At 46.3% G+C, this 27,779-nt stretch overlaps 1 protein-coding gene across 5 annotated transcripts; it reads left to right on the top strand.

The window, feature by feature from the left end:
- The first annotated feature begins 175 nt into the window (after positions 1-175).
- dido1 (death inducer-obliterator 1) lies at positions 176-27,707 on the top strand. Of its 5 annotated transcripts, none has more exons than XM_083660819.1 (17): positions 176-260; positions 2,234-2,329; positions 2,619-2,737; positions 3,034-4,099; positions 5,013-5,448; positions 6,508-7,122; positions 10,204-10,432; positions 14,007-14,589; positions 15,115-15,274; positions 15,514-15,630; positions 15,903-16,016; positions 16,781-16,943; positions 17,699-18,188; positions 19,246-19,390; positions 19,593-19,682; positions 20,370-20,565; positions 22,170-27,707. In XM_083660819.1, the coding sequence occupies exons 3-17, from the start codon at positions 2,656-2,658 to the stop codon at positions 27,101-27,103; spliced, it is 9,420 nt and encodes a 3,139-aa protein (XP_083516945.1). In that variant the 5' UTR covers positions 176-260; positions 2,234-2,329; positions 2,619-2,655; the 3' UTR covers positions 27,104-27,707. The 5 variants fall into 5 exon arrangements, with proteins under 5 accessions (XP_083516945.1, XP_083516943.1, XP_083516946.1 ...); XM_083660817.1 differs by having other exon boundaries at positions 15,903-16,064; XM_083660818.1 differs by having other exon boundaries at positions 183-260; positions 2,237-2,329; positions 15,903-16,064.
- The last annotated feature ends 72 nt before the right edge of the window (positions 27,708-27,779 follow it).

Genomic DNA, 27,779 nt, shown 5'->3' with positions numbered 1-27,779 from the left:
GGTTTGAATAATCAACATCAAAATGGGTTTACAGATGGATCTCTCTGTACAAGCAACTAAAAGAAGCAGCATTTCTTGCTGCACTTCTCCGCCTGTCCAATGGGAGCGCTGTGGCTACATTCAGTCTGTTCAGTAAACAGTCAGTCAGCCATCTGCCGCAGTCAGTTTAGCTCCAGCAGAACCAGCCAGCGGGAATGGAAAATGGAGGATTGACCGAGCAAATAGCGAGGACATATCATCGTTAGTTCTTTGGCTTGTAGGTGGGTGAAATACAGCAATTGAACAATTCAGAAGTGTAATGTCGAATGTGCTACTTCATAAGCTTTCCTCTCGCAGGAGCAGAACAAAAATTATAGTCCAAGTGCGCGAGACAAGGTTGAACATGAGGCTAACGTTAGCTACATGCTAGCGTAACCTTGTTTACAGCTTAACTGCGCCAGCAACACACAGTTGTTGCAACATAAAGGTGTGGTTCCGACTCTGCTCTCGACAGTTTGTTTATATTTTTTGTATTGTACTTGTAATGGCTGATACATCTGGCTGGGTTTTATTGTAGGACTCACTGAGTTGCATTCTCTTGCTCATGGCGGCTAATAGCGTTAGCCAGATTTGGTCGACATGCACGTTTTGTAACCCTCGGTGCTTCGTTGTTGGAAGGCGATTACTAGAAAGAAATTGGCTTTAAGTTAACGTTAACTACACAGATTCGTCAAACATGCACCGTTCATTGCTAATACAGGTCAATCTCACTCAATCCGTGTCAGTGGTTTCATCGTAGTTTTTGATTTAGCTGGCAGATTAGTGGCAATGCGGCCTCCATTGGCTGTGTCAGATGTGCGGGAGCTGTCGGACACCGTTTTGTTGTGCAATCCAGCAGTGTGATGTAACGTTACATCTTTGCAGCCAACTTCAGTTAATAACAAAGCAGTGTTAGCTATGCATGGCGGTAGCTACATTACTGCGTTTTTAGACCATGCGCAGCAAGGCCGCGTGCAGCCTCCGCAGAGAATCGGGTGCATGTAATTGTGCTACAGTTCGTCTGTGCTAATCACCATCAAGATAACAAAAGTCTCAACAGTCGTCCTGCAGTTATGCTTTGATTTAATCGTTTCGTCAAATATACCAACACGCTTCTAAAACCTCTTTTTTGAGCCTCGTCCATCGGGCCCCTCCCACACTTCCACTTCCTTGGCAACACTTTATTCACGTGGCAGGGTGTCGTGACCACAGGCACGTTATTGAGAAATTCCTTTTAGTCACTGTTCCTTTGTTTTTGTCTCTGGTTGGGTGATTTTTTTATTTTCTAAAATTTTTGACATGTTCACGCTGCAGTGTGCAAGACTTGTGCATGCCTCCATTGAAAACCATTTAAATTATTGATGATGCAATGTTAGAGACATGGATAGTATACAAATGTTTAAATTATTCAACAAGCCTAATTATGTTTATGTATCTTATTTTGATCCGTGTGAAAATGTATTGGGGTCGCAAAGAAACTCAAAACTAGCCTGGATGGGAAACCTCCCCCTGAGTCTTCCTTCTAATATGGGCGGGATACCCGGAACCAAAGTGCTGTGCTCCAGGGAAACATTCCGCTCAATTCTTGCGTTCCGTTCAGACGTTATGTTATGGATCCGACAAGTTTCTAAAAGTACTTCTTTGAATACTTTGTTTGGTATGTCCATGCTTCTTACTCGTAGCGACTGGCGAGGTTAGGCTGCCTACTGCTGCATTTCTATGGGGGAACGAAAACACTGCGGACCATCAGAAGACGGGGCGGGTCTTCTGTTTTCCTGCCTGTAGTAACGTGTGACGCGAGGTTAGGTCAAAACAAGCAATGTCACTGCTCATGTGGTTTGGATTTTCTGCTTGACATAATTGTGCAGTTATTGGTGCAGTTGAGACACCAAGGTTGGATTTTTAGTGATTGAAGTTGACTTTATTTAGCCTTTAAATCCTTCATGTGTGGTGTTTTGGTTTGTGTATCCCTGCCTCATTTTAAGTTCCACCTTTCATACTATGGATGGGGAATTGATGAAGTTCCCAGTCAATACATCCTTAATTAATATGCATGAGTAAAATTAATTTGTACATTATCTGATTTGCTTTCAAATTTAGACTAAGTCAATATTATTTGTCTTGCTGTTTATTATTGAATATGTAGTCACACCATGTCCTGTCTGCAGGTTAGGCCTACATACTTTGGTCCTAACCTTTATTTTCTTCCACCCAGCAGATCCAGTGACCTTGTACTAAGACTGATGATTACTGCCGCGAAGCCTTTGTTTTGTTTGAAGAAGCACTCTTATCCATCACTACTGAACTGCAGGTAAGGACACCGGCGATTTAGATTTTTTGATATATTAAAGAACAGAAAGCTTGGGCCCTGGGAAATCCCAACCAGCTGCAGGACATCTGCCAATACTTCAATTTGCATCGTAGGCTGTTGAGCTGCATATACTGCAAATATTCATATTGACATGAATAAGTTAGACGTCCCTAGCACTACTCCACCTGTAGATACCTGGGAAACACCATAGCTGTAATGATTAAATGGTATGAACTGAAAAGAGTGAGTGGCTCATAGCTGGTCTCTTGTGCTCTTCTCTTAACCGTAGACATTCATTTTGAAAGTAGTGATTGACTCCATCATCTATGGAGGAGAATGTGAGCCCTGAGCTCTCTCTAGCTCCCGAGCCAGAGCAGAGCCAGGACCCTATGGATAGCTGCTCACAAGGTACCTTGAATTAGCTTATTTTCCCTTATCAGTGAAGGGTGGGATGTTAAGTGATACTGGGCACAGCTGCGGTGTCAGTACCAGTGTTTTTAAATGATTTAATTGGGTCATGGGTAAGTGAAATGCCATAATCCAAGTCAAGCAACCTTTTAACATCTCACCATGTCTCATGTCAAATGGATGCATGCTCACAGACACAGAGTAATTATTCATTTCTTAGCAGTGATGTGGAATCACACGGTGGTGATCACATGTTAGAATTATTTGCCCTTGACCGTCTGCGATTCTGTCAACAGATGTTGCAGAAGAGGATCTAGGGGGCAACGAACCATTTCAACCACAAGATGAGAAGCTAGAGGTGTCGGATACGTCTCCCAAAGCCAGAGGTGAAGTGAAGAAGACTTGGGGATTCCGTCGGACCACCATCGCAAAGAGAGAGATGCCAGGAGAAACGACCACTGACAGCCAAGAGAACCGCTGTCCTGTGCGCCGTAGTGGCAGGCAGCCCAAGCGCACTGACAAACTGGAGGAGTTCCTCTCCACCACAAAGAGAGGGTCGAGAAAGAGCGCCCCTGCCAGCCTGGAGGGCGGAGACCCCCCTTCCCAAACGCCGACTGACGCAGAGACCGCCTCAGAGGCCAGCTTCGATGGTAACGCGGACCCAAAGTCTGTAGACGACAAGGTGGAGTCCCCCGAGAGGAGGACAAGGAGCAGTACCAGAAAGCAGACCCCGAGGAAGACGCCAGGCGGCAGACTGACCCGAAGCAGTGGAGGGATGCTCAAAGATGATGAAAGTTCAGAGAACGAGGAGGACGGCAGCGAAGATGCTGCCAAGAAGCCCCCGCCGCAGGATAACGACGTGGAGAAAAACGACGACGAAAAGAAGGACACCAGTCCAGAAGATGTAGGGTGCGGGAATGCAGCACAGCCCCAGCCAGAGCAGGACCACGAAAACAAAGATGTCGTGGAGACGAAAGAGCAAGGAGATGAAAAGGACAAAGTGGAGCCAAAAAAGGAGACTGACGAGGAGAACGAGGAGGAGGACATAGAAACGTCTCCGACGCTAAAGCGTGCACCATTAAGAACTTACATCAATAAAAAGAGGGCAGCTAATAAGAACACCACCCCTGCTAATAAAGTCCCTACGCCTGTCGTTAAGGTCGTCATTCCTGTCAAGAGGGACGTCATCCCCCCTAAAGTAGTCCAAACTGCAGCAAAGTCCCACACAGAAGAAGAGAAAGATGAAGAGGAGAACGACTCTTCCACTTCTCCGTCCTCCTCATCCATGGATTCTGATGATGGAGCCGAAGGATATGACCCTAATGCACTGTACTGCATCTGTCGGCAGAAACACAACAAACGGTAAGTTTGAGCTCCTCTATGTTTTGAGTTCAGTCTATTTGGTCGTCATTAGGATCAGAATGATCCTCATTGTGTACTTGGAAGGTGTAAATGGTGGTTGAGCCTGACAGACTAACTTGACATTTGCTCTTCATTGAACATCAAACATTTCAATTTCCATATGACTCCTCCGTGTTGTCAAGCTGGAGGCACATAACACTCGCCCCGGGATTTATTTGTGTGTGTGTGTGTTTGTGATCAAAAATGCTTGATTTTGCTGCAGATTTACTAAAAAAATTGCAATGCAATTTGCACACCCAAAAAATGGGGGTGCGGGGGGTGCAGTAAAATTGTGGTAACTGGCAAAAATTGCAAATTGAGCAATCTGTTTTGCATTTTTTTGTGGAAGAATCACGGGTATTTGGAAACGTTGCAAGCCCCTGCAAATATTGTGGAGATAGGTTGAATTTGCACTAATTATTTCGATGGCAAAATCGCAATTCCCTGGAGGGACTGACACATACAGAAGCACTACCACTGTTTGATTCCACTTTGTCTTGTAAACTCTTAAAGGGACACTCCACTGAAAAACATTTTATTTATTTTGCACATAATCTCACACATATCTGAAAACTGAACACTTTTGCAGGCATTCATTTAGTTGGACAGTTATTGAGAGCTGATTTGAGTCAAGTTGTGGACCAGTGATGTCATTTGTGCACAACTTGCTTCAAATCAACTGTTAATTACTGTCAAACTAAATGAATGCCTGCAAAACAGTTTTCGGATATGTGTGAGATCATGTGCAAAATAAACCTGCGTTGTTTTTCGGCGGAGTGTCCCTTTCGGTTTGAAAGTACGAGGTTGGACACACGGGAACTTTTTGTTGAGCGTTGGTTGGAGGAGGCCACTACAACTGTCCTGTGCTCTCCAGGTTCATGATATGCTGTGACCGTTGTGAAGAGTGGTTCCATGGAGACTGTGTAGGCATCACTGAGGCCCGAGGGCGCCTGATGGAGAGAAACGGGGAAGACTACATCTGTCCCAACTGCACCGCCAAGAAAAACCAGGTGGTCAGGCCTGCCACAACTGCCCTGGCGACAGGCGCAGAGATCGGGAAGCCCAGAGCCGATGCTACAGCTATCGCTCTAGCTGTAGCTGCTATTCCTGCTGCCTCTGTTTCTGCTGCCGCCGCCATGAGTGACCCCAGTGGAGCAGAGCCCAGCCCTTCAGCCAGTCAGCCCGTGGTCCCCTCACCCTTCACCTCCACCGGAACAGAAGCCAAGGAAGGAGAGGATATGGGCATCAAAGGCAGGATAGAGAAAGCCACTAATCCGACCGGGAAGAAGAAGATCAAGATCTTTCAGCCGGTAGGTCCTTGTGACTGATCACAACTTGCATGCTTTGACTAATTCAGTTTGAAATCACCATCTGATTAATTGTAGTGCATAGTTCTCTATTTTCACATGTTTCTGTTGCAAAAATTGTATTGCACATTGTTGGCGTCAGTGTAGGAAATATAAAAATATCCTGCTGGGAGCAACTTTCAAATGGGGGGTATTTGCAAAATTTTGGGGGCACTTAAAGCAGCTACGAGCAAGATTTTCGATTGTTATTAAACAGTCTAAATTTAATATCGATGCATCACATCTTACCTCTAATAGTAGACGAGACCAACGCCGAGTAGTCTCGCTTGAACCCCGAGTGAATCGGCCAGTGTTGTCTTGACGATTAGTCTGTCTGCGGCCGGGGCAGATCAGGAAGTGAAATGAAACGGATTTGCGGCAGCCACTTTGGCCATAACCACAAAATAACAAAATTACTTCCAAACAAACTGTTAGAATATAACGAGAGATGTTCGCGAGAGTAGCAACCCCCTGCATGGCGTTCTCCGTGTTTATGGCCTGTTGCTAGGCAGATCGAAACGGTTGAAGGCAGGCAGCTGCCGTAAACCGTTTCGTTTAACTTCCGGGTTTATCCGTCCCGCCGGTAGACAGACACAGACTCTATAATCATCAAGAGAGCAATCTCCGATTCACACGGCTTTGGTCTCAGCTCCTATTATAGGTAAGATGTGATGCATCAATATTATAATTATACTGTTTAATAACAATCGAAAATCTTGCTCGTAGCTGCTTTAAAAAATTTAATTATTAGTGCATAAAGTTGCTAGTGTAGTGTGAATAACAGCACTGTTTGTGTGAGTGTGTTCTTTGTCTTCTGGCAAGCTGCTGAGTTGAGTGTGTGTGTTAGAGATGGAAATGCAAATTTAATGAAAATAACACGTCGGTAACAAAATCTTGTGGGCAATTTTTGCCCCTTGATCACGGTTTTTAGGGGCATTCTGATATTTCTTTGGACATTTTCCCCCCTGGCTAGTTTCCTACAACGGTTAGGGTTTAACTCTCTTCTGTACTGACTTTGAGCAGGCACTACAGCAGACAGCGGAACAGAAAGCCGGTCCGAAGGCAACGCCAACGGTGGCGTCAACAACTGTGGCAACAACACCAACCGTGGCAACCGCAACCATGGCAACCGCAACCGTGGCAAAACCGATGGTGGAACAGAAGCTGGCACCCAAAGTGCAGCAGAACACCACAGCACCCAACGCAGAGCAGAAAGTTGTTTCAAACGTGGAGCTGAAAACGACGCCGGCAGCAGTGGTGGAGGAGCAGAAGGTTGCGCCCAAAGTACAGCAGATCAACACCATAGCAGCCAAAGTGCAGCAGAACACAGTAGCACCCACAGTCCAGCAGAACACCACGGCACCAAACGCAGAGCAGAAAGTGGCTTCAAACGTGGAGCTGAAAACGACGCCGGCAGTAGTGGAGCAGAAGGTGGTTCCCAAGGTGCAGGAGAAGACGGTGCAGAAAGCCATGGACCCTTCGCTTCCCAAGTGCATCGGGCCTGGCTGTGAGAACAACGCCCAGCCAGACTCTGTCTACTGTGGCAACGACTGTATCCTGAGGCACGCGGCGGCGGCCATGTTGATGGTCAAAGATCCCAAGCAGAAGGCCAAGGCTCTCAAGGCCAAAACACCCAAGGTAACACGGGGCAGATAACACAATGCCTTCGCCTGTCTCTGTAGACACAAACATGTTCATAGCTTTAATTTAATGGGGAAAGCTGTGCAGTGTAGTACACTAGATTCCAATAATATGATGATAATCAGCAATTGCATTGGAAGATAATAGTCCGTAATTGCATTGGAAAAGAACGTAATAGAATTATGTGTGTATGTGTGACAGCATTGTAAATGTTGGACCTATGATCTGATTTCTCAACCCTATTGGGAAACGTATGTCTCCGATTTTTGCTGTTCTTTTGTGTTCATTCATTGCCAGCTTGAATAGACAGCAGTTGCATAGAAGCCTCTCTGGTGTGGAGTTTCTCTGGAAGACTCGTTCCATACTATCCCTTTCTGAATGACCTAAATCTTAACACAATTACTTATGTAAAATAGATGTTCAGTAGGCTGCACAGGAGTTTAGATATGACTTGCCCGTTGGATTGGTTTTTTGACCGACATTAGAAATGTACTTATTCTATTGTCTTTTTAAGTCAGTCATTGGCTGAAATTATGAAATACATTCAGCTAAATATTACGACACCTAGAATTTTTGAGTAACCCAATTGTATAGTTCCCATTCTTTATCCAGGTTTTATTGAACACCAGGTTATGATGTCAAATCTGTCACAGGAATATATCAAACTAGCATTCATTATATTTGGTTGTTCCCCACTTCCCACTCAAATCCCATCAAGGATGCAAAGATATATAAAGAGGGTGTGTGTGTATAACCGGTCTAGTCTTGACAGCAGGTAATGTAGTTTTAAGAATAATACATTCAGGAGTCTCCAGAAGACGACGCAACCATAACCAGATTTGTTGCTCATCCTAAATCTAATGTTCAGTTTGTTTGCTATCTCAGTCAGTCACCCATGTTTGTAAAGAAGGGACAGTCTCTTACAAAATGACAATAGCGGTGTCTGGGCAATACAAAACTGAATGATATTCTGATCCATTTTACATTCCTTTAGTAGCTCTATAAGTTTCCCAAAATGATGATAAGTGGATCTGGTTCAAGCCGACTGTTGATTACAGTCAAATCCACCTCAATGATCTCTGACCAATAGTTCTGAACTTTGGGACATCCCTCATAATGATTGATGATGCAAGGTGTGCTCCTCCATTTGACATTCATCACAGATTGGGGATATGCTAACAAACATAGATTTGACTTGCTAATATGTAAACTGTATGCGATTTTAAACTGAGTGTGTGTATGTCTGTTATTAATCGTTTGGCTATTTGCTGGAGGCAGTTAGCTCCAGAGGTAATCTAGACCTAAACTGTCTTTCATGTCATCTTAATATTCTGTGATGAGATCAGTCACACTCACAAAGAGCACCAGAGGAGGGAAATAATAGCATGAAGAATTGAATGTGAAATGTGCATATTAAACCAGGGTTGTTTTTCCTAATTAGTCACACACCTTATCATACCCGAGGAAGTGTGATCTAGATCATTTTTCAAGTGGTTTCAAATAGTTTTTCAAATTGTGCGAAGTGACCAATATATTTACATATCTTACTGATGCAACGCCGGAAGCTCCCCACATAATTATCCATAATGTAGGACATGTCCCCTTTTTTCATTGGTTAGCATATTACAATCCTGTCATGTCAAATATTACATTGCTTTTGCTTTAATAGTTTAGAACAGCCCCACTATAATGGGGTAGGGGTTGCATAACTTGTGATTTTCGACCTTCCTATCGAGTTAACGTGACGTCAACTAATCGTCACGTGGTGCAGTGTCTAGTCTCGGTAAAAAAAATAGAATTAAAATCCATCTAGTCACGGTTTACCGAGTTGATGACGACAATCATAATGGCTTGGGAAAACTCGGCAAGTAATATGAACAGAAACTTGTTGCTGCTAACAGTTGGATGTCTGGGCTGCACATGTTATTTCAGTGTAACGTTAATGTGTGCAGAGTGAGAGGGTGCCTCATCTATTGTTCAGGTAAATAGTGACTCCCCCCTCCTTTCACCCTGTCGCTCTCGCTGCAACTCCTGTCTGCCGACACCAACTGGAGGCGGGCTAAACTCTCCATAGAAAAAGCATGTACATGTGTTTGTAGATCTCTTCCATAACCATCGCCTCCTCCCGGCTCTTCAGCCCCCAGATTTGCTCCTCAGCTCCTTGGAGTTTTCAGGTCTCGCGCCGCTGGCCACACTGCTGGCCACACTGCACACTGTCAGCAGGGATCAGCTGAGCAGCCCCGCTCAGACTCGGAGCGATAAAAGTACCTGATAGTGAGAAAAACAAAAGAATATGTGAAGCCACATTGTTCTTCTAAGCCAAATAACGTTGCTTATGACTTTGATTAACAATCTATAAAAAGTAATCCTATAATAAGAAAGAGAAGTGTGTGTGTGAGCAGAATTTTGGCCGGCCACGGCTATGCCGTTTTACGTGCGATCGGGCTGAAACTTTCATGGGGCTTAAAGAGCACCCGTGCGGGTGACCTGACGGTGCGGGATTTTTTAATTAGGTGATTGCCCTAATTACCTAATGATGTGATGTCATCAGTGAGTGATGATGTCATCCTTCCTGGCTGAGGCATAAGTTCAGTGATGATGTGATCAGTGATGTCATAGAGCAGGCGAGTGTGCAGGGGGCGGGGCGAATGAGAAAGACACAAAATGAGGAAGAGGGCAGGCTGCTGCCCAGGATGTCACAACTCTCAAACCATGTGACTAGTCGACGTCGACTTGTGGTAATAACATCGAGTCTATGTAACCCCTATGATGTGCATAGATCACACTCTGAGATTCCTCTCAGTGCAGCCAGTTGTTTTCAGTGTTTTAGTTTTGAACATATTGGCTGCAGCGCCCCCCCCCCCCCCCCCCAAAAGGTAAAACTTAAAAAAGAAATCCCAACAACATAATTTACTGTCCATAATGCCACATTTTTCATAGAAATATGTCAGTTTGCTGAAGTTTAGACGCCTCCTGTAAGTGTAGAGCAGTGTTTGATACAGGGGCCTTTGATTTGATTGAAAGATACTCCACATTAAATTGAACTGACAGAATGTGTGTCTCTGTTCGTCCACCCAGAGGAGCGCTGCTGGTCGGAAGAGGAAAAGTAAGAAGACCGTGGAGTCGTCGTCGTCGTCGGACAGCGAGGAAGAAGATGGCCTCGATCTGCCCGACAAGGACGAAGATGAGAACGCCGAGGACCATCCGCCGCCACCCGCCGCTGCATCCTGGTCCTGCGACCATAATTACAATGCAGTAACGCCAGAAAAGACTACACCCATATCACCAACAGTGTTAAACAAAACGTGTATGTATCTCTTTGAAGGTCTTGATAAGTCACTCCTAACCATTACCTATCTCTTCACACTAGGGGGTTGTCACGAGCACGGCAAGGCAGTTCTGCATTTGGCTGTTGTTAAAACCACATTGTCACTTTCCATTATAAATGTGGTTCTTGTCATGCTAACATAATACTTTTTTAGCGATTATCTAAATATATGGGGAAGAACAAGAATGTTCAGGAGATGAACACGTTCTGACATCAGATTTTAATTATCGATCAAGTGTGAGTTTGATAATGTAAGTTATTTGGTACTCAATGAAATATTCACAGCTGTGGAACAGGTAAGTACTAAATGTGGGTTTAGGTCCCGGTAAGTATTCAATAATGCAGAATAGATTTATTTGAAATCTCATACTTTAAAACTCAGGGCAGTTGGGTTAAAACCTATAAAGGAACACGAGGCACAGCTAAATGGAGAGTGGTTCTTTCTCAATCTCTCGTTTGGTATCTCACCCTATGGGAAAGCCCCTCGACATGACCTGATCATGTCATGCCGAGGAGCGTCCCCCATAGGGTAAGATGCCTCACTCGAGATATCAAAGAACCGGGGTTACCATACGTTACCTTTTATGATTACAGCTCTTTGCTTATTATAATGCCTTTACCGTACAATGTATGGATGGTAGCAGTGCACCTATTCCTGTGTGTGTGGGGGTCATATTACCTGCTTTATTTGCCTGTGCAAAGTCTCAACTTCCTGGTTTCATCACCACTGCTGTCGGTCTCAAAAGGTCCGTCTCCGCGCCAACAGGTAGGTCTCAAGACTTTTTCGCTCTAGGTTTACAGGAACCTATACAGTGATTGTAGCTCACGTTGAGCTGATAACGTCAGTCATAAACCTGTTAAGCACAACTCTGTCATTTACCCTTCATTTTGTGGGTAACAGACTGAACTTTTTAATATTTTTGTGCTTATTGAATGTGATGCATCAGTTCCCGTGGGGGATACTGGCTTTTAAAATAAAAGGTGATATGACAGATTTTTGGATGCCTCGATTGATTATGTGAGCAGTGTCGGCTTGCTGTAGGATTTCCTGACCAGTTCAAGTCAAAACAAGCACACTGGTATACGTTTTGATCCGCACACACACCAAGGAGATGTGACGCGCCAGAGACCCCAGACGCTGACCAGCCGGGATAGGAGAGAAATAGCTTCCGCCAGAGAGACCAGACCACACCACACCCACCTGGAGATACTGCAGTGAAGTTCAGAAGACTGCCGCAGAAGATTGAAGTTGAAGACCAGGGCGATGCACACAAATCTTGAAGAGGGAGACCCCAAGTTGTTTTGCACACATTTTACACTTGAGATGTGCTTGATATATGCGGAGTGTCAAGTCTGTTGCTAAGAAAAGAGGAATTTTCCAGTTCTTAGTTTATTTTCCTTGTCATGAGAGTTTGAGCGCCTTGTTAAGCGATGCATTGATAAGACAGCAAGTTTTGATCCACAGGAAATTCGTTGTCAGTAGAGCAGATCACAGTCCACCATGATGTGATATTTTCAGCAGTTATATATGGCTTCACTGATTTGCTCTTTCATAGCCCCACATTTTGCATGCTTTGTGATTGACATTTTGCAGGGTGATCGATGACGCAAAGAAAATGCATGTTTGACTGCTTTTGAATATTGTCCTGCTCTACTCAAATTGATTCTGCTTTTTTCACATTGGAGAGATGATTTTGCAGGAAGTGCAGGGTTAAGTAGGGGTTATGCTTGCACAGCAATTTTGGACCGCAACATGCCTATTGGTACACATCTGCAGATTACAAGTTGAGAGATATTGACAAAAAGCTTAAGTAGATAATTGTATTCTAGATTAATTAGTTTATTTTGGTATTAGAAATAAGCTGTGTTTTTGCTTTTAAGGTTTCAGGGTTCCCACGGGTCCTTGAAAGTTTGAATTTGAGAGAGAAAAATCATGGCCTTGAACGTTTTTGAAAGTAGACATGGGTCATTGAAAGTGCGTGAATTTATCGATTTTGTGCCAGAATATAAATTGAAGTTGAGAGGTGTTCACACGTTCAAGCTTCTCTCTCTCTTTAATTGCGTGTGAAAGCTTCTGCTAGTTCTCATAGAAATTCTCAGTGTTGTTATGGTAATTAACCTTGATCCGTGTCTCCAACTATGCTCTGTTGGGTCCTTGAATTTGAAGGAACTGGGCCTGGAAATAAGAAGAAAAAACTTGAATATGTTGTGTAAGGTGTGGGAACCCTGTGGTTTTGAAGCAACATATTTCCTGCATAATTGCATAAGCTATGCACTATGCAGACGGATGGCTCCATGAGGAGACATGATCAGGTCTTAAGCTCTTTTGTGGTCAGAGCTCCTCATTTCACAGGGTCAGCAGTGATTAGCATTTGTAGCTGAAATGGAGCTGGTCATGAAGTGAATGTTTAGATTTCAGGCAGTAGTTTCAGACTTGTCTGCTGTGTCATCAGTAACGCCAAACTCAACCAACTTTAAAGTTCTCCAATGTTTTTTTTTTGCCTATACTTTTGACACACACAAAATGTGGGCTTCCTTCCGTAGCCGCTATGTCTGCTTGTCAAGTCCAAGTGAGTGAACTTGTTAATGCTGGAGCTTAGGAAGGAACCGCTTGTGTTTGTGTAGCCTGACAATTAGCTGTGCAGTGTTTTTTTTACACGGGGGTTTACAGGAGACGCTCTCCCCTCCCCTCCCTCCTCCTGCACAGACCTCTGGGTATTGAGCATCAAGCTGGCATGGGGGCCTTTTTTGTGCATCAGCCTACATCACATTTGTCCTCTGTGTGGGGATGATTGTCAACATCTGACGGGACGGGGACGGGGGTCGTCGCTGCACCAACAGCATCATGTCTCTGCTATCCACTGCTACAAATAAACAGGGACTCACTGTGCACCTGCCCAGTTGTGGACTTTGTTTTTCTTTGAAAAAGGGTTCTGTGTGTGCACTAGGGGTGTAACGGTTGCCAAAATTCAAGGTTCGGTTCGATGCAAACAAAGTAGAAACGCCATACAAATTTTCTATGGCGGGGGTGGGCATTTATTTTTGTTTCACAGTCAAGTCTACATTATTATTTCAATTTACGGTGATTATTTCTTTAATCACGATATCCTTGTAGAATACTTGCACTGTTCAGCAGTGAAAGATTCTTTCCCTTTTGCCGTGCGTATTGAACGTAAAGGCTCGTACCTAAAACTGTTCGGTACGAATACGCGTATTGTTCCCCCTTAGTGTGCACATACAAATATGTTTGTGAATGTCAATATTTGTTATATTGATTCCTGGCTCTAATGAAGGAGGTGCTCAGAATATGTATGTTTTACTCCTTTGTTTACATTTGTTATGGTCACCGGCTGTTTTATCAGCTATGAATCTGAAAATGCTTGTCATGTTCTCCCGAATCTGTGCTGTTTACTCTTCTGAATCATACATCCATAGTGTTACTCCATGCTTGTTACTATGTCCTCTCATGCTATGTAATGTCAGCCCTACTGATACATTTCAAAAGGCTGGTATGCTTATTTTTAAAATATTTGATCTTCTTGTTGATTTTCAGCCCCTCCCAAAGAGGAGAAGCAGAGTGAGAAGGAGCAGAAGGAGAAGGAACCAGCCCCTGCTGCTGAGAAGACCTCCCCAGCCTCCACCACGCCAGTCAAAGGAAAGAAGAAGTCCCCCGGCGCTAAAGGAGCCAAGACTACCCCCAAGGGCAAGAAGCCTTCCCCTAAAGCCGCCGGCTCCAGGTCGTCGTCAAGGAAATCTGCAACACCCCCCAGTAAGACTGCAGCGAAGCCCAAGAAACCACTGCCGAGCCCTACCCCGTCTCCCTTCCCTCGAGGCCCTATCCACATCACAGGAGCACTGAGAGTCACCAAGTCCAACTTCACCATTCCCAAGAAGCAGCCGCAGCAAAAGGACACTCCTCCCCACAGTCAGTCCTCCTCCTCGTCCACTCAGTCTCAGTCGTCCTCGTCCTCCAGAGTCGCGTCCTCTCCAGTTTCCTCCGCTCCCTCCAACCAGTCTTCCTCCTCCAGACCTCCCCAGCCGGCAGCTTCGGCTCCACCCATGTCCCCCGCGCCTCCGCCCAACAACCAGATGAGGCAGAACATCCGCCGCTCGCTCACCGACATCCTCTACAAGAGGTCAGTCCCTGACATATATTGTCACACACGATCCTTTGTATGCATTGGTGGTATATGTATTTCAGTTTTTAGAATAATATAACTGAGTTAAAGGAACACTCCGCCCATTTTCAACCAGCTTTGTATCATTAGAACATCAGTAGTATATTAGAAAACTAAACGGTTTTGAAGTCTGTCATTTAATTTGACAGTTATTGAGTGTTAACTCAAATTAATAACTCATTAACTCAAATCAACTCTCAATAACTGTCAAACTAGATGAATGATGAATAGTTTGACAGTTATTGAGAGTTGATTTGAGTTAATGAGTTATTAATTTGACTTAGTGTGGACCAGTGATGTCACTGGTCCACACTTTAACACTCAATAACTGTCAAATTAAATGACAGACTTCAAAACAGTTTACAGTTTTCTGATATACTACTGATGTTCTAATGATACAAAGCTGGTTGAAAATGGGCAGAGTGTTCCTTTAATGTTAAAACTTTGAATTACAAGCTCCACTATCTGTGTTTTGACCACCAGGGCCAGTGACAGTGATGATCTAAACATGACAGAGGGTGAGGTGGGAAGGCTGGCTTTTGCCATCGAGAAGGAGATGTTCAACCTGTGCCTTAACACTGACAGCAAGTACAAGAACAAATACAGGTCGCTCATGTTCAGCCTGAAGGATCCTAAAAACAAAGTGAGTCAACTTAATAATTAGTGTAGTTATTGGTGTAATACTACTGTTGTGTATGTGTGCAAAAGGTAATTGTCAGTTAATTACAAACCTAGTTTTTGTGTTTATGGATTTATGTTTTGTATACGAGTGGGTGATGAGGGCAGCTTGTTCTAGTGATGATGGGCTTTGGTTAGTTGATGTTACGTGATGTACTACCTCATCCTGTGATGGTAAATGACTGTGCACGATGTTTGTCTCAGGGCTTGTTCTACAGGGTGGTGGGAGGTGATCTTAGTCCCTTCAGACTGGTGAGACTAAGTGCCGAAGAGCTGCTTTCCAAAGAAATCTCCGAGTGGAGGAACCCTGACCCTACTGAGGTAAACGTTGCTCCTCTTCAATTCAACGCCAGTATGAACCAAGTGTTCATAAATGATCATGTCAACACCTTATTTTTCCCAAATGGCCAAGTTTTGTGCAGCAAAACACAAAAAGCACATACTTGAAACATGCACAGAAGATGCATTAAATAAACACATTTAAACAGCTATGGAATCGGGGGGGGACACAGGTTGGAGAAAAGTAACTATGTTCCACAGAGTGCACAAGGTTACAATGGATATCATGGTTGTTGTTGTCGTCTTCCCTATAGGCCCAGACTCACAGTGCCAGAGCCCATTCAGGACTGTCCAAATTGGGCCACAGGCGTGAGTCTGGCCCCCATAACACAGATGTGGAGGATGCTCCACCCACATCCGACGCAGATGTATGTATTTCTGCCACTTCTCCATCTACTCGCATGGCTTCCGCTGCAGTAAGTGGTCGCATGCTCTCCTCTCTTTGCCGTTCACGTTTCCTTTTCACTTTCTGCAGAGCACTCGATGCACCAAATCCAAAATCACTGGCTATGTAGAATGAAAACAGTAGTTAGCCATTGTGCAGATTCCTTACTTGCCTGCTTATCCTGTTCTTCAACACAGTGTCCTCTTTTCTGCAGCTTATCGCTATCTTCTTCATTAATAGACACTAATCCCAATAATGCACCGGGCCGTACCGCCTACCTCTACCTGTGCGTGACGTGACGGCTACTTCGCCGAACTGCTGTGCTTCGCTCGCCAGCAGTGTCCACACAAGACAGCGTTGGTGCTGTGGCGTTGCCTAGACCGTGCTGCTGAGCCAAGAAAACAAGCGCTGCAGTCTATTTTTTGCTGAGAAACTGCGTGCGTCATGTGGAGAAAATAGGCGACACGACGCGCCAAGTCTCTAGATGAGCCGCAGCAGAGCCGCAGCACTGCTAACGCGGTCTAACCTTCTAACGTGGGCATCAAAATGAAAAGCAAACAGGTTCCGCTACGCAACACGCACTGCTGAGGTATAGGCGGTGTTGCCCGGGCGTTTCACCAACACAAAATACAGTGGTTCAGATCATAACGCCTGTGGAGTTTGACACTTTTGTTATTGTCTGTTTGCAACTTCATCTAAATCCGTTATATTTGACTATGAGACCCTCTTTCTCCATTATGTCCACAGGACCAAGAGGAGTCTAGTTCCACTCCTTCACTCTCCGCTCAGGCCTCCACTGTGGAGGGGAACAGTGGCGGCAGCATGCCGGACATCTTCAGCAGCATGCTGAGAGACACCACTGCTGAACACAGGACTCATCTCTTTGACCTCAACTGCAAAATCTGTGCAGGTAAATGAGAGCTTGCCATGAAGTGTGAGGACAGTATGTGCGTATATGAAGATGTGTGTGTATGTGCATGCATACATGTAAGACTGTATCGCACATAGTAAGTAACATCATCTGACCATGAAGATTTTGAACATGGGACCTATGTTCCTCTCTGCTTTGTCCTCTCCTCGGCTTGCACCCCGGGGCATGCCGCCCTTCCCCCTTCCCCCTTCCCCTCCCTCTGGTGGTCGGGACTCGGTACTGAGAAGCCCGGCGTCCACTGTATCCCCTCCCCCCTCTTTCCCTCCCTCCCCACCAATCTCCCCCCCTCTGCTTGCCCCCCCCCCCCCCTTCCCCACACACACACACACACACATACTACACTACACATACACATACACATACATATCCCGACACACTACAATGTCCACTAGCATACGCATACAAAGGTAAACATACATAATAGAAACACAACACATGTCTAACACCCCCCCCCCCTTCCCCCCCCCCCCCAAATGCCTGTATGTCAGCCCTATCACTAGACCCTGTCTCTGCCTCTGTATGTCTTGTATTCTATTGTCAGTCTGTCTTGTTTGTGTCTTTGACTCATTTGTACTGGTATGTTGGCACAGTTTATGTCTTATGGCTTATTTGTATTATTTGTTTGCACATTAATAAAAAAAAAAGAAGTGTAAGGACCATTTTAATCTGTAACAAAATGATTTGTGTTACAATAAATGACCGTACCAATGTCTCCTCCCAACCTCTCCTTCCAGGTCAGAAGACAGAAGATGAGCCAGCAGCTAAGAAAGCAAAACTGAGCAAGAAGCCAGAGGCTAAGCCACGTTCATCCAGATCTTTGTCGGGCGATTTCCAGCACCAGATCCCGCCAGCCTACCAGGCCGGCATGGAGGCGCCTGTCCCCGAGTCCCAGCCTCAGCAGCTCTATCAGGAGGAGCCCATCCCCACCCCCGCCGTCTCCTCTGTCAGCATCACCCGCAGAGACCCTCGTATGGCCAGGCACAGCTCTGCAGTGACCGTCACCCACCCCGTCCCAGAAATGCCCACGGTGATGCCCATGGCGATGCCCATGGTGATGCCCATGATGCCCATGGTGATGCCCATGATGCCCATGATGCCCATCTCAGCAGAACCACCCTCCGCCCCCCCAGCTGCTGCTCCAGTGGAGGTCGCACTCAAGGGACCCCTACCGATGCCACCAGCTCCTCCACCTTCAATGGCTGTGTCTAAACCAGCAAAGACTAGGTGCTCAATCTTGTCAATATGATTGAAATGTCATTACCGGTAATTCATACGATACAGGGAATTTAGCCTACTACAGGAACCTGAGTTTGAGCCTTGTGCGCTCTGCCATCTCAAAATTGCTGGGCCAAGTTTGAGGCACTTTCATACACTTTCTTCCTATCTACAGTATCGCCCTCCACGCTGCACTGTGTCATTGCTAGTCAAGATTGCTTTGAGTTTATGTTACGTGTTAATGATTAATTCTGATGCGGAAGCAGGACTGGCAACAAATTTGCATTAAGGTGCGTTCACACCGAGATATTTATTTTTCGCTCTGTCGCTCAAGTCAACCCTTTGGAATCGCTCTGTTTAATCCGCTCATCAACAGGCACACGAAATGACGGACATGTGGGGGATATAACGTTACGCAATGTCATGCTGTTTGTCCACTACCAGCCACCGTCATTGTTTACAAGCTAAAGCCTATCAGCGTGCTCCTAATGCGAGCTCCATTCCGGTAGGACAGACTTCACTCCATGTCAGCTGTCAGCCTGTCAATGCGGTTTGTTGCCACACAATAAACCAGCGGTTTGTTCCAAGCCAGTGGGATCCTTGACTCGCTCTCACACGGCAGCCAATCAGCGTTGAGCGGCGAGCGACTGATGCCAGCGAATTTTCGCTCGAGTTGAGATATTTCATCTCCGGCGACGAGCGTATTTTCTCCCTATCGCTCTGTCTCTGCCGCTCGGACGCCCAGCGATTTTTCTCCCAGGCGAATATACGCTCAATCGCTCGTTTGCATTGACTTTGTATGTAAACTCGACGCCAGCGAAAAACTTTAATAGGTCGGTGTGAACGCACCTTTAGAGGACTTATGAGGCTGGTACAGTATATGTGAACATCACTGTGAATTATTGGCCCATCATTTTGCAATAATTTCTCCCTGAAAAGTGTTTGAAATCTATCATTACAATGATGGGGTTATGAATCTGTGACTAGCTTAGTTCAGCACGTTGGCTTATACTTGTACCGCATGTTTGCAAACCTGTGTTAAATGATGCCGCTTTTGTTTTAACAGTACATCAGAGCCTCCTGAGGGGGAGACAGCCATCTTCCTCAATAGTCAAGAGAAGATTTGGAAAGGGTTAATAAACATGCAGTCTGTGGCTAAGTTTGTTGCCAAGGCTTACCTGGTCTCAGGAGCATTTGAACATCTGAAAGAGGTGAGTCATTTTCTCTGAGAACATACACACTTCACATGAGAACATACACACTTAACATGAGAACATACACACTTAACATGAGAACATACACACTTAAAATTGTAGGCTGACAGTTCGTTTCCAATTTTGTTGCATTATGTATTCGTACTTGGATACAAAGTTTTGGGGAACACACGCTTGACAATGTTGTTGATCTGTGCAGGATCTGCCAGACACCATTCACGTTGGAGGACGGATATATCCAAGCACAATGTGGGACTATGTTGGGAAGCTGAAAACCTCGCTCACCAAGGTTTGTTTACACCAAGCTTATTTTGAAGGAATGTTTTAAGTACATTTTTGCTATGTTAAAGTCCCTGGAAACCAAAATCCACAAAAACCTTCTAACTATTAAATTTCGGGTCTTATGTGAGTAATTGTGTGCCTCAGAAAGTAAGTTGACATTACTTTCAACCCTAACCCCAAAAATCGACACTTTTCTACAAGGTCTGGATTTCCATTTCCTCATTGAAGAGAGCGGTGCGCGCGGTGCTAAAATGCATGATCTTATCACGTCATAAGATTTAATCGAATCACACACACGCATGCACGCACGCGCGCACAGGCTATGCGCCGAGCAACGCACACACACACACACACACACACACACACTCCATCTCTCTTAACTTCTCTCTCTCTCGGAGGTGACCTGCTGCAGACGGGACATGCCCACACAGTCCGCGGGAGAAAATACACTCTAAAATCAAATTGATTCTCATGACTTTTGCCATGACTGTCAAACCTAAATTTATATACTTTGCGACGTTCATCATCGTTCAAATTTGGCTGGTGGCTTATTAACATAGGTTCCTGTGATGTGATGAACTCAAAATGCTAAATAGTAAAAAAATATTTCTGGTTTCCAGGGACTTTAAAGTCAAGTCCTTGGATCACCCTTTCACACACACTCTGCCTTTCTCACTCTCCTCGGTGTCCACAGGAGCTGTGTTTGATTCGTTTCCAACCAGCCACAGAGGAAGAGGAAGTGGGCTATGTGTCTCTCTACTCTTACTTCAGCAGCAGGAGACGCTTTGGTGTGGTGGCCAACAGCAACCGTCGCATCAAAGACCTCTATCTCATCCCGCTGAGCGCCAAGGACCCTCTGCCCTCCCAACTCTTACCCTTTGAAGGGCCAGGTAAGCATTCACAGGTCTACAGCAATATAACATCTCTGTCTGTGAGTCCTCTGTCGCCATTTCTTTTGTAATTGTACAAATGTTACTGTTTTTTCTATTAAAAATGTTTTTTATTTGCCTTTGTACAAGCGGTGAGTATATTCAGGGTCATCTTTGTTTCTGGACTGGAGGGTGAAATGAGAGCTTGTTTGATTTTTATTTTATTTTATTATTATTGTACTATAGATGGTTTCACTGGAATTGTGTTGCTAGGGAACAGTTTGGACCCTAGTTTATTCCCTGTCAGCTATTGTATTAGCAAACTGCATCAGGAAGACTTGGGTCAATTTAGAATATTTATATGTTGTCAAGTTGAAACGGTCTCTAGGGGGCGCTCACACACTCCTTGTGTTGATTCTCCCTTGCAATGCACCTCTCTACATGTAACACCAGCTATGTACTCTGCTGTGTATCTGACTTTGTATCACACGTTTCTAATAAAGGAAGTTGTGCATCGCATGTGCTGTTTTAGAGTGCAGTCTCAGCCTGTTGTTTCTTTAGACTTGGCTCATACCTACTCAGAACTAAATACTTGTGCTATTGTACTTGTGGTGTGGTCAATATATTACTAGTGTGAGCCAACTTGCCAGATACTTTATACCTCCATGCTGTTTTCATGTCACTTGCATGTAACCGTGATGGATCAAACCAACAACTTCATATACATGTCTTCCTGACTGAAGTATCAGTTGACCTAAACCTTGTAAACAGTGATTCTACACAACCACTATTAACAATACATGCCAGGGAAGTTTTTTGTAAGTACTCAGACGACAATAGATCTCATGAATTTTGCGGCTCAGAATACAAATTGGACACTGACGTTTTTGATGAGCTAATGCCGTGGCTTGAAAACAATGAAGTTATACAACTTGAATTTGTCAAATATCTGTATGAACAGGATGGTAATAACTTCACTCAGCGGTGTAGGCATACTGCTATAAATCCCGCTCTGTATATTGTGTCATTAATGTCAGTATGTTTTATGCCTTACTTATAAGGTTTGGTTTCGTTGAAATTGACCAACAGAGTTGGTGATTACTGATGCACGAGTCACCTTTTTCATCCCAAGAGAGGACACTTAAAGTGAAGGATTGCTGAGTGGTTTTGTGTCTGCCCTGATATTTGTCACCTTTTGGAGTTTGCATCCAGAAGAAAACTTATACAATCATATCGTTGTAATCCTTTGTCATATGGCAGGAAATTATTTTGAGAAAGGGCAGGACTTTGGCTCCATGTCTAATAAAACCTGTTGGCTGTTAGTGTGGGCAATTTTAGAATATTTAAATAAGCTCTCATTTCACCTTGTCCCTTTGTGTGCTTATTATACCGCCCTGGGTATCACAACAATTTTGTTAATTCAGCTTGAACAGTTTTATAGAAAGTGTGACAAATGATTGAAATTGTATTATGAGTTACACTTGATAACTGAATATTATGTCAGGTACCCATATCCCAAGTGTTTTCTAAGATTTTTGTCTGCTTTCTCCTTATATTATGTCAGGTACCCATATCCCACGTGTTTTCTAAGATTTTTGTCTCCTTTCTCCTTGTCCATCTTCTAGGTCTTGAACCGGCCCGGCCCAACCTTCTACTGGGCCTGCTGATCTGCCAGAAGGACAAAAAGCGGCCTGGTGCTCCATTGGAAGTTGAAGAGAAACGGGCCAGGACCCAAATCTATGACCCTGATGACACTGGCCTTCCAAAGCCATCTGCCTCAGTCAAAGCTGAGAAGAGCATACGACAGAGCCTGGAGATTCCCTTCAGCACAACACCTCCAGGGTCACCACCTCCCCTCAGCACCTCTGAGACCTCAAGCAGCTCTGTGACCACCTCCTCAGTCCTTTCCTTTTTGTCTTCTGTCAAAGCACCTGTCACATCTACCCCCACTGGCAAAGACTCTCCATCCTCAAACGGGTCCGTTTCTTCCTCGGCACCGACTGCCACTCCTCTTCAGACCATCCTCCACACCCTTTTTGGGAAGAAGAACCAGGACTCTGCTTCCAACTCTCCCTCTGATCAGGGTGGGGATGCCTCAGTCCCACCAGCCACAATGCTAGATCCCATTGTTCAGCAGTTTGGACAAATTTCTAAAGAAAAGCAGATGGAAGAGGATGAAGATGACCGACCATATGACCCCGAAGAAGAGTATGACCCCGGCAGGGGCTACAGTGTGCCTAAGAAGCCTGTTGACATAGTCAATGAACCCGAGGTCTCCAAGCAGCCTGAAGAGATGGCTAATGAGGTAGATGATGTGGCATATGACCCAGAGGATGACTCCATTTTTGAAGAGGTCAAACCCATAGTCCCAGTTCAAGCCAAGGTTACAGCTGAATGTATTCCCGAACCACCGAAAATCCTGGAGAACCTCAACAAACAGATTGAGGATCCGAAATGGCAGAAACCGGGAGAACAAGTTGACCAGCAGATGCCATCCACAGTGACCCCTGCTACCGCATTCTCACTTGCAGACACAGGATTACCACAACCTATTCAAGCCATTCTGGCCAAAAGTCAGCTACTGCAGCTCGGCAAGAAGGTTGAAGAACTGGTGAAGGCTTCATCGGTTGCTCCTTTGATCAACCAGAGAAGAGACCCCCGACAGAGCAGGGATCCTCGCCAGACTTCAACCAGCAGGAACCAGACTGATGAACCTGAGGAGAAAGAGGAGACACCTGTTCCATTGGCAGACACTACACCTCCCTCACAGCCTTTTCAACAACCAGAGTTGCCCGAAGTAGTAGCTGAAGCTGAGCAAACAGACTCCTGGCAAGAACCAGAGACGCCATTGCCTCAAGAGTTCTTTGTCCACCAGGGCTCCCTTGCAAATGAGAGCTTGCTCTCAAAGGACTCTCCCTGTATAAATAAAGGTAAAATAAAAATAAATAAAGAGGAAGTGAAAAGCGAGACGCTTCCCTTCATGGATTCAGACAAGGTGGAGGTGTCAATTCCCTTGTTAGGAGAGCAGATGGAACCTGATACGGAACCTGATGAGGACGACTACATGGAAGAGCAAGAGGTTAATGACACTGAGGAAGATGAGCCAACCAAGGCTGAAACTGACATGGACAAGTACAGTATTTGGCCAAATGCTGCCACCATTTTAAAAGCTGGTGAGGACTCTATGCATGAGCAGAACAGCCCAGATTCAGTCTCTTCCAGCCCTTTCAATGCCTCTACAAACACTTCCACGGTAGCATCCCCGGTAACATCCACAATCCCGGTACTTACTCAAAGCACAACGATGGGTGGCACTCATTCCCATCACATGCCACATATGTTGACATCAGGCTTTCCGAATAGAAGAGAACAGAATAGAAGAGAAGAATCTGGTTTTCAGAGTAGAAGAGACGAATCAGGCTTTCCGAACAGAAGAGACGAATCAGGCTTTCCGAATAGAAGAGACGAATCAGGCTTTCCGAATAGAAGAGACGAATCAGGCTTTCCGAATAGAAGAGACGAACCAGGCTTTCCGAACAGAAGAGACGAACCAGGCTTTCCGAACAGAAGAGACGAATCAGGCTTTCCAAACAGAAGAGACGAATCAGGCTTTCCGAACAGAAGAGACGAATCAGGCTTTCCGAACAGAAGAGACGAATCAGGCTTTCCGAATAGAAGAGAACAGAATAGAAGAGACGAATCAGGCTTTCAGAATAGAAGAGAAGAATACAGACCTCCAGCTGAAATTCCCCCACCTTCCAGCTTCCCCCCCCATCATACAATGCAGGGACCAAACCTGATTATTAGGCCACCAGCAATGTCTATGCCACCACCCATGCAAGGTCCTCCTCTGCTGTCAGGCCCCCCACCTATGCAGGGACCCCCTCCACACATCCATGTCCCTCCTCCTATACGTGGTCCTCTCCCCGTGCAAGCCGATAGCAGCCAACAGTATGGCCCACCTCCAGGTTCCTTCCCTCCCTATCAGAACCAGTGGGGAGGCTCCCAGCAGCAGCAGCCACCTCCTGGACCTCCTCCCCAGAATATAATGCCACTGAGAGGACCACCACCACCATTCCCTCCAATGGGCCAGAGAGGCCCTCCACCGCAAATGTTTAATCCCTCCATACCCCATCAACACGTTGGACAGCAAGGTCCCCCTCCAGGCCTGCCCCATCCCCCTGCTTTTGATGGACAGAACGGCTTGCCTCCACCAAGATTCAGTGGTCCCCCACCAATGCCATTCAGCTTCCCTGGATCCCGAGCTCCACCTCCACCTTTCACTGGGCTACCCCCTGGCCACTTTGATACCAGGCTCCCTCCACCGTCCCAGTTCGCAGGGCCCAGGGGTCCCCCACCATCTCAATATGGTGACCATGGGTCCCAACCCCTGATGGTAGACCCACCTCGAGGCCCTGTAGATCAGTATAATAAAGACAGTGGTAACTCTTTCAAACAGGGCATGGACCAACATCAGAGCCAAATTCCCACCCACATGTATAAAGACAACCAGGGCCCTCCTCCAGGTCCTGCATATAGGGGACCTGTGGCCAACCAGTATGAGGAGAGAAGAGGACCACCTACCAGTGGGGAGATGAGCGGTCAACATTTCCATCCACATAACCAGTATGGGGGCTCCAGAACACACTCTTCACCACCACATCGGGGATCTTTTGATGAGCATCGCGGTCCTCCCTCCCAGGATAAGAGGCCCCCCCCACCTCCGCATTTTGCAGGGTCAGACCGGTACCGCCTTGACAGGCGAGTGCCTGCAGATGAGGTTAGACCTGACAGGCGCCCAGATGAAGTTAGACCTGCTCGCCACAGTGGGCCATTACTGCCAACCCCGCCCGAAGCCCCTATAGCTCTGCCAGGTCGCCCTGGAGGCCACAGTCCAGACTTGCACAGGGAAGATCAATGGCGCCGCCACTCTCCTGATATGAGGAGGAGGATGGGCTCAACCCAGGAGGGGCCAGAGCCTCGTAGTAGAGACCGCCCTAGTCGCTTTGAAGGAGTGCACCGAGAACCACCGCCTCCTGGCCCCTCACACCTCTTGGAAGAGAGGCCAAGAGAGATGGCTGAGGACCGGCGGAGGGACCGAGAGCGAGAAGGCCCCTCACACCTCTTGGAAGAGAGGCAGAGAGAGATGTCTGAGGACCGGCGGAGGGACAGAGAGCGAGAAGGCCCCTCACACCTCTTGGAAGAGAGGCCAAGAGAGATGGCTGAGGACCGGCGGAGGGACCGAGCGCGAGAAGTCCCCTCACACCTCTTGGAAGAGAGGCCAAGAGAGATGTCTGAGGACCGGCGGAGGGACCGAGAGCGAGAAGGCCCCTCACACCTCTTGGAAGAGAGGCCAAGAGAGATGTCTGAGGACCGCCGGAGGGACCGAGAGCGAGAAGGCCCCTCACACCTTTTGGAAGAGAGGCCAAGAGAGATGGCTGAGGACCGGCGGAGGGACCGAGAGCGAGAAGTCCCCTCACACCTCTTGGAAGAGAGGCCAAGAGAGATGGCTGAGGACCGGCGGAGGGACCGAGAGCGAGAAGGCCCCTCACACCTCTCCGAAGAGAGGCCGAAAGAGATGTCTGAGGACCGGCGGAGGGACCGAGAGCGTGAAGGCCCCTCACACCTCTCCGAAGAGAGGCCGAAAGAGATGTCTGAGGACCGGCGGAGGGACCGAGAGCGAGAAGTCCCCTCACACCAGTCCGAGGAGAGGCCGAAAGAGATGTCTGAGGACCGGCGGAGGGACCGAGAGCGAGAAGGCCCCTCACACCAGTCCGAGGAGAGGCCGAAAGAGATGCCTGAGGACCGGCGGAGGGACCGAGAGCGAGAAGGCCCCTCACACCAGTCCGAGGAGAGGCCGAAAGAGATGCCTGAGGACCGGCGGAGGGACCGAGAGCGAGAAGGCCCCCACCCTGGCAGGCCATCTTGGGACAAGGGCCAGGGCAAGCGCTGGAGCAGAGAACAAGAGGCTGATAGAGGCAAAGAAAAGGACCGGGAGCGTAGCCGAGAGAGAGACCGCAGCCGAGGCAGAGAGGGAGACAGACACCGGGAGCCGGAGGGAGAGCGACACAGAGAGGAGAGACACCGGGAGCCGGAGGGAGAGCGACACAGAGAGGAGAGACACCGGGAGCCGGAGGGAGAGCGACACAGAGAGGAGAGACACCGGGAGCCGGAGGGAGAGCGACACAGAGATGTGGAGCCAGACAAGAGGAGAGACCGAGACAGAGACCGGGACAGGGGCAGGGACAGAGATCCTGACAGGCCTGACAGGAGAGAGTCAAGAGACCACGACCGAGACAAAGGGAGAATCCGTGACCGCGAACGTGACCGAGAGCGGGAACGTGACCGGGAGAGAGACCGGAGACGGGACAGATCCCGAAGCCGAGACCGAGACCGTGGGAAGGACAGAGCCAGGGACCGAGACCGAGAGAGGGACAGGGACAAAGACAGAGATCGCCGGGAACGCAGCAGAAGCAGAGACAGGAGAGAGGAGAGAAAGGAGAGTAAACACGACGTCTCTAAGGAGAGTGATAAAGCTGCAGAGATGGACAGTGATTAAAAACATGTCCTATTCTCTGTTTCCTGGACAATAAGAGTACTGTTATGAAAAACCCTTGATCCTCCAGTTTGCATCATCACTGTAAATTTCAACAGTTTTTCGGTTAGTTTCCACATGATCCGTGTTCCTTCTAGACAAAACATTTGACAATATTTGCATTCTCTTTGCCACTTAAAGGTTTATACGTTTATTTTATCATGTAAAAAAGGCCATCTGAGTTGTAAGTTCTAAGATGTAAAAGCGAGTCCTGCTACATGTACCTTTGTGCCGTCAAAGCTCCTTCTAAAATATCCACATAGAAAGTAACTGATTAACTCATCCTCTGCATTTTGTAAATATGAATGTATTTGTGTATATACTGATGTTTTTAATCATACTTTTCTAAGTAGAGAAAATATAAGCCATATATATATCTGGGATGGATTGTGTGAAAGGTAATGCAACACTGCTTAGATCTGCTACCATTGCACAAGACTACTGTATGTATATGTCCAGCAGTTTTCACCTGAAATGCTCTATCTACAGTATATTGATGGCTGTTATTGAAATGTCTTGATTTTGTTTCAACTCAAACTTGACCAATTAAACCTGTTTGACAACTGTTTGTTTTTGTCTCTGTTGTTGGCTGTTGTATTGGGTCTAGCAATTTAAATTGGTTGTGTATTTCAAAGTTTTC

The sequence above is a fragment of the Poromitra crassiceps genome (assembly GCF_964638095.1).
Source record: "Poromitra crassiceps genome assembly, chromosome: 25".
NCBI classification, from domain to species: Eukaryota; Metazoa; Chordata; class Actinopteri; order Beryciformes; family Melamphaidae; genus Poromitra; species Poromitra crassiceps.
This window is presented reverse-complemented; position numbering and strand designations above follow the sequence as displayed.